The 14,610-nt window shown below is 46.1% G+C and overlaps 1 protein-coding gene across 1 annotated transcript in view; it reads right to left on the reverse strand.

Moving 5' to 3' along the window:
• LOC125716509 (neurogenic locus notch homolog protein 1-like) overlaps window positions 1-14,610 on the reverse strand; it is a 28,279-nt gene that overhangs the window by 3,351 nt on the left and 10,318 nt on the right. The window contains exons 4-16 of the mRNA XM_048988893.1: window positions 12,956-13,114; window positions 12,207-12,392; window positions 12,040-12,111; window positions 9,644-9,756; window positions 7,182-7,393; window positions 6,085-6,375; window positions 5,193-5,338; window positions 4,900-5,101; window positions 4,120-4,207; window positions 3,879-4,029; window positions 2,235-2,563; window positions 1,967-2,114; window positions 42-139 (exon numbers count right to left, since the gene is read on the reverse strand). Coding sequence (XP_048844850.1) covers window positions 42-139; window positions 1,967-2,114; window positions 2,235-2,563; window positions 3,879-4,029; window positions 4,120-4,207; window positions 4,900-5,101; window positions 5,193-5,338; window positions 6,085-6,375; window positions 7,182-7,393; window positions 9,644-9,756; window positions 12,040-12,111; window positions 12,207-12,392; window positions 12,956-13,114 — 2,195 coding nt within the window. The remainder of the gene's footprint in view (window positions 1-41; window positions 140-1,966; window positions 2,115-2,234; window positions 2,564-3,878; window positions 4,030-4,119; window positions 4,208-4,899; window positions 5,102-5,192; window positions 5,339-6,084; window positions 6,376-7,181; window positions 7,394-9,643; window positions 9,757-12,039; window positions 12,112-12,206; window positions 12,393-12,955; window positions 13,115-14,610) is intronic.

Genomic DNA, 14,610 nt, shown 5'->3' on the forward strand with positions numbered 1-14,610 from the left:
GACTGCTGTACCATGGCCCATAAGCACGGGCCTGGACTAACCTTCAGGTCCTGCAGGTCTCGATTGGCACCATTTTTCACCAGAATCAGGACGGCCTCCACGTTGTTCACTGCCGCTGCCCAGTGGAGGGCTGACTTGCCTGGGAGAAAAAGGGGGGTGGTCTGCTGAGTTTTGTTTGCGACAAATATGTTCAGTCTGAGAGCTTGAGAGGTACCTGAGTCCTAATGTGATGTAAATTAAAAGCCAAATATGATCACCAGTGAACTGGTATTATGCCCATGGAGTTTGGTAGCCTGATTTATAATAATAATTATAGGTCATACAAAAAATGCTATATTTCAAAACTCTCGAAATATTTGATAAATGGTCAAAATGTTCTTCGATGTCCCTTCACTCACAACTGATGCTCTCTGCGGCAGAATATTCAGAGCTCAGTAAAGGACATGTATGACAATCAAAGACTGTGATTTTGAGATCTCAAAGATTCTGTTAATCAAATAATCACATCTATTATATGACTGGATTAACACTATCTAATAGTGACGACAACATGAAGCTTCATGAACCATTTGCTGAATTTTTATCCACACTAGATGGCGCTTTTGACTTGCATTTGGCTACTACTATCTAATGTATATAATTCTCTTTTGGTAATCCATCTATCTATCCATTTTCCAAACCGTTTATCCTTCTGGGTCACAGGGGGTCCAGAGCCTATCCCGGAAGCTATGGGCACAAGGCAGGGAACAACCCAGGACGGGGGGCCAGCCCATCACAGGGCACACTCACACAGGCACTCCTATGGGAAATTTAGTAACTCCAATTAGCCTCAGCATGTCTTTGGACTGTGGGGGGAAACCAGAGTACCCGGAGGAAACCCCACGACGACATGGGGAGAACATGCAAACTCCACACACATGTAACCCAGGCGAAGACTTAGGTGCCAGAGGTGGGAGGCAACAGTGCTAACCACTGCACCACCATGCCACCCTCTTTTAGTAATAAGATTTGCAATTCAATCTGCATGGAAATGAGTGTGAATCCTGTTTCTTCAGAGGTAAAACCATACTGGAGTAGAGCAACTTTCTCACTATCAAGTTAACATGATTAAGACAACACCATATAAAAATATGATGATAGAGCCAATTTTAACTGCCACACCTGCTAAGAATAATGATGACTCTGAATTTAACTTCAGTTTCATTAAGTGGAAAATACTGATGGTCAGATTTTCAGCCATCTAACTGTAGGCCAGGGGTCACCAACATCCCCCAAGGACCACATGAGTTGCCCATTTTATTCCTAAATCTTATGCAGACAGTTGATTTCACTACTGCTTAACTAACTGGAGCAAAAGTACCCACAGTGCAGGCAGTGTTAGCTGATAAAATATAGCACCACTGGATAAAACATTCCCCAGACGTGTATAAACTTGGTAACTCGTTGTGAAGAACACGTGCAATGCCTCCCATCGTACTGTCTGTTGTCAGCCCTGTATGACTCCTGCCAATGAAACTGCGAGCTGCCTCCATACCCATCCGCCTCTGCTCGCGTTCAGACCTCCTTTCACGCTGCTTTTCCTAGTGACTTGAGTATGGTATGATGGTACCTTTATGAACTATTGTTGTCTTTGCCCCCTGTTTCTGTGTGGAGCCCATAATAAGCAGCTGAACAAAGCAAACAACAAACAACAACAATAATAATAATAGTACACTGTCAGAAAAATAGGGTACTGCTCTGGTACAGTACACTAATGTACCCAGAATGGTACAAAAATGTTCCTCAGATTTATCTTTAGCTAGGGTACAATCGGCAGATTGCCCCAGTGACACGTAACTGTACCTTGAAAAGTACAAATTGGTACTTTTTTCTGAGAATGTAGTAATAGTATAAGCAGTAACAGTGATAGTAGCACAGTGGCCTGACTGCCCCGTCTGCCGCGGGGGGGGGGGGGGGGGGGCCTCACCATGGACGTCCACGGCATTGACGTCAGCGTGGCAGTGCGCCAGTTGTTCCACCATGCCCTCCACGGCCAGTCGTGCCGCCAGGATAAGGGGTGTGGTGCCATCATCCATGCGTGCGTTCAGGTCCGTAGCCCGGTTCCGAATCAGGATCTGTATGTGATTTAGTAGGGGGGTTTAGTCTGAAACAGTGACATAAAGGCGCACGAAAAATGTGGAGCTGATGCAGGCCGGGCAGCCGTGTCAGGGGTCCTTCTGAAGGCAGGCGAGCACCTGGAAGACGCCCTGCGCGTCAGCAGCCACGGCGGCATGCAGCGGCGTGCGGCCCATGCGGTCCTGAGCATTGGCATCCGCCCCGGCATCCAGCAGCCGCTTGGTGGCGTCGGAGCGGGCGTAGCGTGCGGCCAGGTGCAGCGCCGTCTCCCCCATGCCGTCTGTCTGCGCCTGCAGTGTGGCACCCAGGGCCACCAAGTCCGTGATGATGTTGGGCCTCGCCTCCTGCTCCGAGTCCTCCTCCTCCCCCTCGGCCTCCTCCGGCAGGTTCTCACTGTCCACCATCCCCCCATGGCACACCGAGGCCAGCATCAATGGCGTGAGACCATCTGCGGGAAACGTGGGCCAAAGGGAAGACAAATCAGTCGGTTTCTCAAAGCCAACCTTCTATCGTCATGGGTCAGTAAGAAAGGGCCCTGACTTTGACAGGCAACAATTAGCCAATGGCTAAATCCAGCATGTTACCAATAATCCCACTTAGCAAGTGGCTAAAACCAGTATGTAGGAAATACACTGTAAATATACATATAAAACAGAGTCTCCTCAGATCCAGCAAGTACTCTTTGTCCTCCGTAAAGCACATAATGTTTTTTGCTCATATCTCTCATACTATACATGCTACTCTATTAAGGCCCCTTGTTCCTTATAGAGGACGGGCTGGGCTTTAAGATGACATCACAAGTGCATGGGTGTACTTTTCATCATCTCAACACAACGGAAAAAGTGGAAAAACTTTTGGGGGGAAAAAAATGGAGAAATGTCACCCGTACCTATAGCCAGATGAGGTGCATCGTTCAGGTGCAGAGAGTAAAAAGCCAGGTGAGTATAAAGAGTCACAGTCACTGAGTGCTCAATTGGTTGGTTGAAACAAAATCTAGGTCTGAATTTTTACTTTTCTGACCTGGACTGTCCATCTCTGATAGCCAGGATTTACACAAAGCATGTACACCTTTTGAAATGGATATATATATATAGCATATAACCAGCATATCAACATCGTATAAAACCCTGCCTAAGGCACACAAAAAGTGCCTTCTGTCAAATGTTTGGACACGCCAATCCGCCCACAAAGGAAAGTAACAGCGTCACATCACATGACCTGGCAGCCTGGTCTAAACACAGCAGAAATGGGTTTGGGGGAGTTTGACCAGAGATTGAAGTAAAAGCAGCCAATGAAAGCTCAGAATCTGTGGGAGCTCCTTCAGGACAGCTGGCAGAGCATCCCAGGAGGCCACCCCATGGAACTGGAGTAGAAAGACTATAGGGTCAGCCAGTCCCTGGAACAATTGGGGTTAAGGGCCTAATGGTGGGATCAAATTGCCAACCCAGGGATTTGAACCGGCAACCTCCTGCATCCCAACCCACGGATCCCCCACCCCAAAAAAGAAAAGTTTTTTTGTTTTAGTACTGTTCTGTGTGTAATTCCATACATTATAATTATTCTAAAATGTAGAGAATAGTACAAATAAACCTTTCTACAGGTGGGTGTATCCAAACCTTTGACTGGTACTACAGTGTTATATATATAGATTATTGATCTTAAGAACAGTCACTATGCAAGGTGGGTTAGGGTTAGGGTTAGCCTGCACTGCGAATGCATGCTCAGTGTTAATGGAAATAAACAGCAGCACGTGTTTGTGGTACCTGGGCCTCGGATATTCACGTCCAGGCTGTCCATCTCAGCCTGGGGGGGTGTGAGTGTGAGGTCAGCAGCCCTGTGGTGCTGGGGGGCCCATTCTCGGAGGTCAGGCCCCGGCATGGCCTCGTCAGCCGGCAGCAGGGAGACGTCCTCCACCTGGGGTCAAAGGAACAGGATAATGACTGAAGCGTATCGGGGCTGAGCAGAGGGGTCTCTCATTTCGGTTCTCACCTCTCATGTTCTCACCTTTATCTTTTTGGCCCGTGTTTCCCCATGGAGCCATCGCTGGTTCAGGTCTGAATTCACTGGGCTGTACTCTCCGGGCTTCATATCTCTGGATGAAGAGAACCAGGAAGAGCAATCAGGTCAGAAGTAGGAATGCAGCCCCAGTATCAGCAGCAGAGGAACACAAAGTCCCCCCCCCCCCCCCCCCCATCCTTCCACACTCATCCTACGCTGGATAATGGGTCATAGACTGCAAGGTGCTGCGGAGGAAACGACTGCTCCACTCCTCCAGAATTCCACGGCCTAGACTTTGCCAAGCCTCTCCGGTCCCGGAATACATTGGTTTATGGGAAGATGTGTGTATACAGTATGACTTGCAGTTTTGCAACAAAGAGCACAAGCACAGCTGAACTAGTCTACGGGGCCGAGCCTCAGCAACAGCCTTACTGCACCTACAGTTTATGTGGCGAGGCTGTGTTAAAGGGGCTTTGCAGGGTCCGTTTCAGGGTACATACACCGAGGTGATGAGGACACTGCCAAATATGTGGCGTTCAGTCTCGGATGTCGACTGCTCATGTATTTAGTAGAGGCTTTATGTGAGGTCTGAAGGTCACACCATCCTAGTATCAAAAGATGGCGATTGGCTGGACCCGCAGCAGAACGGAAGATCACATTTTTGTGACACATTTGTTCTTAATTAAACCCTCCTGTTATTGGATAAAATAAGATAAGCTTTGACTGTGGGAGGGGTGGGGTGCTTCTTTCCTCATACTGTGCCAGGTGTGCTGTGTCGGTACGCACTCCAGGTCCATGTTGTCCTGGCCCACAGGCTCCCGGCGCCGTTGGCTGTTGATCAGGAAGCCCTCAGGGAGCCACAGAGTGGTGAGTTTACGCTTCCGCTTGGCAACAAGCACCACCAGGATGAACAGGACCGGTCCCACTACCAAGGCAATCAGGTACAGCATATTGGTCTGATCGGGCGGTTTCTTCTCCTCCTGCTCGCCTGCAGAAAATGACGGAGGAATCGGCGTGTCAGCAAGACGTCACGGCACGTGGCAAAGGAAACGGGAGGCGGTGCGCGGCGTGAGACGCACTCCTGATGGACACCAGCGGTAAGTCCAGTGGTGTCTCCCAGTGGACCGCGGTCAGGAATGCGGCAGCCTGCTCGGCGGTGGAAAAACATCTGCTGTTGGCCTGGGCAGCACACTGGCGGTTATCGATCTCCAGGAACACCTTGGAACTATGTGATGGGGGAGAAGAAGGGCCATTCAATGGCATGGCAGTCAGGAGTCACTAGAGGGCGCAGTCATTAAAGATACTATAAGCTATGTTTTTTTCATGTTAATAATGAAATTATTGCCCAACCAATGGTATCCAGTACATGGAGTATAACAATAGAGACGTTCACACGTCTTTTCGGGACCTAGAGCCTTTTTCCGAAACCAGGGACTTTTGTTGCGTTCACACCGCAGGGCTCAAATGTAGTTCCTCAGAATCGGTTCCGGAACCCTTTTTTAGTCCCTACTCCAGGCTAGGTACTTCTTGTTCGAACTACTGGGGAGCCGCTTGCAGCCACACCTTGGCGACTGACCACAAGTTGCACGGAAGAGCAGAAAAAGAAATGCAGCGGAGCAAAAACTGAGCTATTATTGTAGCCCAACTACATTTAATGCAGCAATTAATACATTTTTTACTTGCAAAAATGACATTTTTGGCAGTGTAACCAAACTAAAATGTGTTTTTATTAATATGATAGAACAAAATCATAACCTGTGTAGTGGGGGGGGGGGGGCACATATGTTTTCCTGGGTACAGAGGGTCAAAAAAGGTTGAGAACCACTGATCTGATGTGTCTACATCGTCTAATGTGTAAAACCATTTTCACAAACACAGATCAATGCTATTTCGTCTCATTGTACACCCGCATGTTCCAAAATGGCGCCGAGGTTTGACTTGACGCGATAAGGGTGACGTGACGGACGTTACCCCTTCCCCTGAGCTCCAGGGCCATAGTCCGGCAGCAGCATGTCGTCCCCATTGGCGTCGCGATGCACGCGCAGGTTGGTGTGCAGGGTCATGCCCAGCTCTCGCAGGAGACCCGGCAAACGCAGCCGCAGCACCTCTGGTGGCGCCTGTAGCACCAGCACCAGGGTGCCGCCGGCCAGCCGCGGCCCGCTGCCATCAGCGCAGTCCAGGCCGTCCCACCCACAATCCTCTGTGTTGCAGCCATTGTCGCAGAAGCCATTGCCATAGTGATCGGTGCAGTACTTGCTGTACCTATAGCGAGTGGGCAATGGCGGTGTCAGTTATTTATAAGCCGCTAAGCAAAGACCTTGTTTATTCATATCTTTGAAATGAATAGAAAAAGCGTGTGGTTTGGTGGCTCACGCCTTCTGGGTATGGGTAAGAATCTCTGCGCTTTTGTAATTATTAATATCGTGGGGATCAGATTTCCTCAGAATGTGATAAAAGCATTCAGTTATTTTATTATCTTATGCATGTACTATAATCAGTTGTTTTCTTGATTTATTTTGAAGAATGTGGAGTGGGGGGTTGCTCCCCCCAGAAGAGGTAGGGGCTAGAATCCCCAGTGAGGTAAGGGTTAAAGTCTCCTACCAAGAATGTGGGAGGTTAAAGTCCTGTGTTTTTGGTGGTATTATTAATAATAATCATAGTCAGAATAATAACCACCTGTGCATAACGATAACAACTTATTATTATTGTAATTATTATTATTATTGTATACATTTTTTAATTCCTTTCCATTTATGTAAATGTCTGTAAACCACTTTGTAAACCAGTTAAAACAGTGCTATATAAATGAAGATGATCACATTAGTTTAAGTCACCAGCATATACAGTATGATCCCACATAAGAACAGGGTCACAGAATATCAGCATCTACAGAAATTTAAGTTCACCAAGTGTCTGGCAAGTTTCTTTGCTGAATTCATCAAAACATATTGATGCCAAGTTACTATTCAGTTGTTAAATGATGCTAACGCTAAACAAATTATTAAAAACGCTAAGCTAATCGGCTAAACGAACAGGTGGGCCATGGGCATCACCTCCCCATGACCTACCTGCAGGGGTTCTTAGGCTTGCAATCAAAGTTGTCGAACAGGCATGCGGCTGTGTTGCATTCGTGGTCGCATTTTTTATTGCTAAACAGCTCCCAGCAACGCAACTTGGCGGGGCAGTCATGCCAGGACTGTTGTTCTAGCATGTGGCCATTGATTTCGCTACCCGGAGACATGGTACCATCCACCTGGGCACAGTCGGGGACCAAGGAACCCTGTGGAGGGATGCAAGTGTCAGTACAGAGATGAACCTGGGCCTTTTACTACAGGGGCATAATATGAGCTGAAACAACCTTAACACAGGCAAGCAAACCTGATCCAGCATCTTACACAGATTGTCCCTCACTTATGACCTATGCATCTTATGACCACTTGTCACATTATGAGGGATGAAGGACTCCAGGGCAGGACTCCGGAGAACAAAAGGGGCTTTACTAAACCAAACAAGATAAGAGCAGGGAAACAAACAGGACTGTGAGGGGTCAAAACGGGAAAACTAGCACCAGGAAAGGCACAAGCAACGGGAGGACTGGCATTAATGACCAGACTGGGGCTGACGAGACAAACAGGGACTTAAATACAAAGAGATAATAAGTAACAGGCGTGGCTCATCAGGGTCACGTGAGGGAAGAGATAGGGGTCACGTGTGCAGGATGAGACACAACTCACACATATAAACATCACTTTTTTTTTAAATTAAGTAAATGTAAGTTAAATTAATTTCAGCAGACGTACACCAGGCAGTACCGCCCTACCTAGTGCATGCTGTGCACCATACAATGCTTGCCACAGGAAAGTACAGTATATGGTATAATAAAATGATAATAAAAATGATGAGAGAAACTGCAGAATCTTGTGTCTATAAAGTCTATCAAGTGTCTGAAATGTGTGATGGCTTCTGTTAGTGGTGTGCACATCACTGGGCGAAAATATGGGGGGCGGAAGAGTTAAGGGGAAAGGTATGTATTCAGACACCCCCCCCCCCCCCGCCCCCCACCAAGACCACCCGACCCAACAGCAAGACAACATAAAGAATCTTAGCAATATGAATGATAAAGATGCATTGTGGTTAATAACGCATGGGACACTATGATTTTTGGTTTCTTACGGATTAGGTCTAAGACTTAAACATGATGTTTTTCATACATTTTAATAACAAAATTATCATTTATGTTATAGGCAGTCCCCAAGTTATAAGATCCGTTCCCCAAGTTTGTCTTTAAATTAAATTTGTATGTAAGTTGGAAAAAAAAATAATACTGTACGTAATATCAGTAATAATAATAGAGTAATAATAAAAGTAGCCACATACAGTACTGTACCTCGAACAGACGAACTGCTGAAGCCTTGCGATGTTTCCACATGCGTTACAAAGTAGTGAGTGTATTCATTATTATGAACCACTGTATTTGACACAAATTTTTTATAAAATGGGCTTTCTTTCATAAGCACAACTTGTCCATAAGTCAGACATTCTTAACCTGGGGACTGTCTGTACATATAACATTAGCACAACGTTTTTGAAGCTTGGGAGCCTGTTATTGCTGGGAGGAGGCCCCGGGGAAGACCCAGGACACGCTGGAGAGACTATGTCTCTCGGCTGGCCTGGGAACGCCTCGGGGTCCCCCCAGAGGAGCTAGAAGAAGTGGCCGGGGAGAGGGAAGTCTGGGCTTCCCTGCTGAGACTGCTGCCCCCGCGACCCGACCCCGGATAAGCGGAGGAAAATGGATGGATGGATGGATGGATGGATGGATGGATGGATGGATGGATGGATGGGAGCCTGTTATTTCACGTTAGGAGCTGCTACACTGTACTATACCTACCAATGCCTACATACATCCATTTCACTACATCTTTCGAAGGACATAAGCGAGTACAGTCCTGTGCAGAAATCATAGGCATGTTTAAGAAATGTTTAAGCTATTTAACTGTTTAGTAAATACACTTTTGCTCAAAACAAAAAGCACAATTTAGCATTATAAGATAGGCAAATTAAGAATGACACAACAAAAACAGTGATGTTACTGATGTCTTGTTGGATGGCTAGATGAGCACTACTTCAGTTAACAAACCTCTCCTCAAGGGCACCTCAGTTATTTCATGGATTTGTTAAATTTCACCACCAGCTCCCTTACTTAGTTCATTTAATTACTTAAATGAGTCAGTGAAGTATTGATTAGCTATAGAAGCTGTGCTAGGGGTCAAGTCATAAGATACTGGATGGCATTGGAGGATTCATGAATAATTTTCCTTACCTTTTGCACAGTACTCTATTGGGTATTACTTAAAAAACCACATTAAAACCAGGGAAGAATATGTACAGACGGCATCAGTATTAGTGTTAACCATGAAACACCACTTGTTCACTACGTGTGAAGATAAAGGTGCAGAGAATGGTGCGATAAACAGACTGAAAAAAACCTTCAGCATTAAAAAAAGAAGTCACAGCGGTGGGGGTTGCTTACGGGTTTGCATATGCAGGTGAAGCCGTGCGTTGCGCTGGAGTTCCTGGAGCAGATGCCCCCATTGTGGCAGGGGTTAGATGAACAGGGGTCATCCATGTCCTGGCAGGACCCCTCTGGCATGGGATGGAGAGGAACAATTAGGGCGGCATGGAGGAGGAGGAGAGCCACATAACAGAGATACATGAGAGAAAAAGAGAGGGGGAAAGGTTATAAATCACAGAAGAAGAGATGTTAATGTTAAGTGGAGATCTGCAAGTGTTGAGAAGGGTTGTTATTAAGGCGTTTTTGTCTATAACACCGGTGGAAACACCCAACATTTTTGGCATTACATTTAAATGCCATTACATTTTGGCATTACATTTAAATGCCATTACATTTTGGCATTACATTTAAATGCCATTACATTTTGGCATTACATTTAAATGCCATTACATTTTGGCATTACATAAAAACTACTACGCAAATATTGGTGGCAATGTTTATAAACAATCAAAGAATGCCCGCAAATATCATACACTGGTTGTAAAGTGTAAAATAAACAAAGTAAAGTTGTTAAAATAAGCAACTGGAGAACTGTAATAAAGTTCTACAATCATAAAAAAACTAATTGTGTTCCCACAATTTTGGCCTCCAGCATAATTGTCGCTTTGACAAAAAGAAAAAAACTTTGATCAAAAAAGAAAGAGCTCATTGACTTGATAAGCACAAGTCTACCATGAAAGTCAAACGCTAAAGCATGTGGGTGTTTCTGTGAGTATGACTATGGGTGGCTGCAGGAATGCTTGCTGTCACCGGGGTGGATGCACATTTTGACGCACACAAACATGCAGAGGTCACTGATTGGCTCAGTATGTGTGGTGGAACTATACTGCACTTGAACATGCAGAAAATTCACTACACTGAATACTACAGTGCACTACACTGAATACATTTACAAATTATTTAGCAGATGCTATTATCCAGACCATTTTTTAAAAGAAAGTAGAACCAGAGAGACCTCAGACCTGTTGGGGGTTAAGGGCCAAATGGTGAAATCGCTCTGCCAACCCTGAGATTTGAGCCGCCGACCTTCAGGTACAGCATCCTACCCCATATAGCCTCACAGTGACTCATGCTTTTAGGGTTAAGAGTGTACCCTCATACACTTAGGAGTTTGGACCCTGTCCCCTGCTGTCTCTGTTTTGTTGGAGTGTGCATGATCCCCTGGTAAACCTGTCCATAGTGTGTGCGGGTGTTTGTGTGTGTGTGTGTGTGTGTGGGGGGGGGGGGGGGGGGGGGGGGTCATGCATATATTACATTGTGGAGACCAAATATTCCCATAATGTGATAAAAATCTGTTTTTTGACATATTTTTGGTCCCCATAAGGGGAAATTTAATTAAAAAAATATATATGAATTCAATCAAAAAACTTTAAATGCCAATAGTCTTGTATTTAGTTTGGTTACTTATGGTTAAGGTTAGAGTCCCCACGAAGATATAGATATATAATCTGTGTGTGTGTGTGTGTGTGTGTGTGTGATGTACTGAGAGTATCGCTGCCCGTTTCATCAGGGTTGCTGATTAAGCAACTTAGCTGACTGTTAAAAGCATAGATAAGGACACAAATGGCAAACTGGTGAAAAAAGACTTATGAAGCTTTTACTCCATGTTGGCTGCATGCTGGAAAAACTGGAAAATGCAGCACAGCATTAAACAATAGGGCGTCATTGTGCCTGGGTTGGTTTTGGGTTTGAATCCCAGTGGTCTGGCTCCATATCAGTGTGGAGGATGCATGTTCTAACCTGTGTTCTGGGACTTTCCAGATAGCCTGGCTTCCACCCACAGTCACAGGTTAGCTTAACTGGCGTCTCTAAATAGTCCTTAGTGTTTTTTTTTTGTGATCAAATTGTTATTGAAAGAAATTGAAAGAAAAAATGTACAAGCATTAAAAGAATTACATAGAACACTCACAGACAGATATACGTTTGTATGATATCTTTGTGGGGAAAGTCCATTTATTCCTAAGGGGAAAACTCTAATCCCAGCGATGACAACCTTAACCCCCACCCAGCCCTAACATTAACCATAAGCACCCAAACTAAATACGAGACTTTTGCATTTTTAGTTTTTTGATTGCATTTGCAGTTTTTTATAAAATTAGGGTTATCTGTGTGGGGCCAAAAAATGTCCCCACAGGGTGAAATGTTACAGGTTTTTATCACATTGTGGAGATATCTGGTCCCCAAAATGTAATAATTACACACACACACACACACACACACACACACTAGTTCCTCAATAAAAACAGTTTCACATTCCAGTCCATTATTATGAGCTGATTCTGCAGCACAAATTCATTGCTAGGTCAAATGAATGTGTCATGTGACTGTAAGAACAGAAGCACCCATTGGCTGACCTGGGGGGCAGCTGCTGCTGTTGTCCTGGTCCTGGCTTCTGACATCCTGCTCGCAGTGCACGCCCGTGAACCCTGGCAAAGGGGAAATGAGGGAGCTGAGTATGTAAATCCACCCAAAGCGGCAACGGGCGGCGATGTAGCGGGGGTCTGGTGGTGGGACAGCGCACCTGGCATGCAGATGCATTTGAAGCTGCCCATCTGGTCCATGCAGGTGGCGCCATTAAAGCAAGGTAAAGAGACGCACTGATACAGGTCCTCGTCGCAGCGCTGGCCCCCGTAGCCCGCGGTGCAGTTGCAGGTGAAGGAGCCTTCAGTGTTTACACAGCGGCCATCGCGCTCACAGGGGTTCGGGCCTGGACACACACAGACGGAACCGTCCATCAGCAAAGACGGAAAAAGGTATACAAGTGTGGATGAGAATGTGGAGAGCAGAGAACGGCATTTTAAAACATATAAAAACAGAGACGGGCATTGGGGATTGTGAATTGATAGACATACATATAAGAAAGGTCTAAAAACTCAGCAAGGTTCCCCAAATTCTGTCCAACACAGATTTCCCTTTTCAGACATACTTACTAAATCTGGTAATTGGCTGATTTAAGATGTATTGAGCAATCTGCAAGCTGTGTTGGATTCTGGGCTTGCAGCACCAGAAATGGGGAACCCTGGTCCAGAGCGGTGTTTCCCAATCCGGTCCACGGGGGTCCACAGATAGTCCAAGTTTTTGCTCCCTCCCAGGTCCTGGTAGGGCGCTTGGAGGGAGCGAAAATGTGAACCATTTGTGGGTCCCCAAAGGCTGGGATGGGAAACACTGGTCTAGAGGTTTGGGTGGATGAGACTGGAGAGCCTTGGTGATATAAATGGTTGGATGGACAGTGTTGGAGACTGAGAGAGGTGGACAGAGCTCAGTCCTCACCGAGAGTGCACTCGTTGATGTCCTCACTGCATGTGTCACCGGTGTAGCCTGATGATTTTGAGCATTCGCAGAAGAACTTGCCAGTGTGGTCAGTGCTACACACCCCGTTATTCTGGCAGGGCTTGGCCTTGCAGCCGTCGTTTTCAATGCTCGACAGACCTGAGCATATAGCGACAAAATGGATCTTTAACATCTTACATAATAAAAAAACAAAACAGTCAAAATGACTGCATGGATTTATGCAGCGAACAAATTAATTAGGTAACCAAAAGTTACACTAGTAACCAAAGTTCCCAGCAAACACTCTGCTAACAGTTTTCCATTCTAGGAATTTGTATTAAATTTTATGATAAAGGAGATTGCGTGGGCCAAGACACACATACAATGAACGACGGACTAGAAGTCTGAGAAAATCTGTCCTTTGGTCTGCCAGTGCCCAGAAGCCCATCTCACTGGAGCCAGTGTGGCTGGGAACTGGAGTGGGACCTTCCTTCAGCCCTACATCCTTACCACCCCAGTCCTAACTCCCAGAGTGGTCACACTTTCCGGGCCAACTGGTCAGACCCTGGTCTGCACGGTGCTGTCCGCCTGGATCCTTCTGCTACTGCCTTGAGGAGGGGAACCACTGCGCTCTTCGTCCTGCAATCCCGGCAGCACCCTCTTGTCCCTGTCCTGCAGATCCCTTGGTGCCCCCTGCAGGCCTCTCATCTCCCTCCAGTCCCAGTCCAGGCCTGTGCCCCCTGTGGCCATTTCATGTGTCTCTGTCCCAATCTGATTGTCTCTCCACTTGTCCACCTGTGTTGTAGCATGTCCAGTCTGCTGTCCTTGTGGTCCTTGGCTTTGCCTTTGACTGCTCCCGTATCCCAGGTTCTGCCTGTCTAAGTCTTGCTGTTTGGTCCCTCAGGTCTCCTCTGTCGGTACTTCATGCCCAGCACACTTCGGGGGGGTAATGTCACTCCATTCCCATCCAACCTTGTTTCCTCCCTAGCTTGGCCACAATGAGCCCCATGTATGATTTGCCTTGCCTCTCGGTCCTGCCCTCTTGTTAATCATCCTCAGTTGCTTCTTGTTTGCTCCCTCGTTAGTCTTGTATTTAAGTGCTTCCCAGTCCTGTCATTAATGTCATTCCTCTTCTCTGCCTGAGTCCATCCCCTGCATTAGTCTCCTCATTTTGGAGCCCATGCACTCTGGTTTGTTTTCCCTGCTCCTGTTTTGTTTAAAATAAAGCCCCTTTTCATTCTCCTAATGCCTGCCCTCGACTCCTTCGGTTCCTGAATTAAGCATTGGTTTTACTGGCCTGGAATGTGCTACACATGTTAACCACCAGGAATCATCTCAAACAAATGACTCTGAAAAGTTTTTAACTGTTAAATGGGGTGACAAATAACTGAGATGTAATGTTAGTACATGGTTAGTATGTTGAGTTTGACATATATTAAGGAAAATATAAATCTCTACAGCACAGAAGTGAATATAACATGAAAGAACATGCAACATAATGAAGTAAATGTGAAATTAGTCAATTGGAGTGATGCAATACATCAAACATCACAGATGTTTGTGGATTAACGTGTGTGTGAAGGGAGTCTCATAAGACCTGCCCCCTCTCCCTAATTTGGAAAGAAGACTGATTGTCATTGACAGGAGTGAGAGCC

The sequence above is a fragment of the Brienomyrus brachyistius genome, chromosome 21 (assembly GCF_023856365.1).
Source record: "Brienomyrus brachyistius isolate T26 chromosome 21, BBRACH_0.4, whole genome shotgun sequence".
NCBI classification, from domain to species: domain Eukaryota; kingdom Metazoa; phylum Chordata; class Actinopteri; order Osteoglossiformes; family Mormyridae; genus Brienomyrus; species Brienomyrus brachyistius.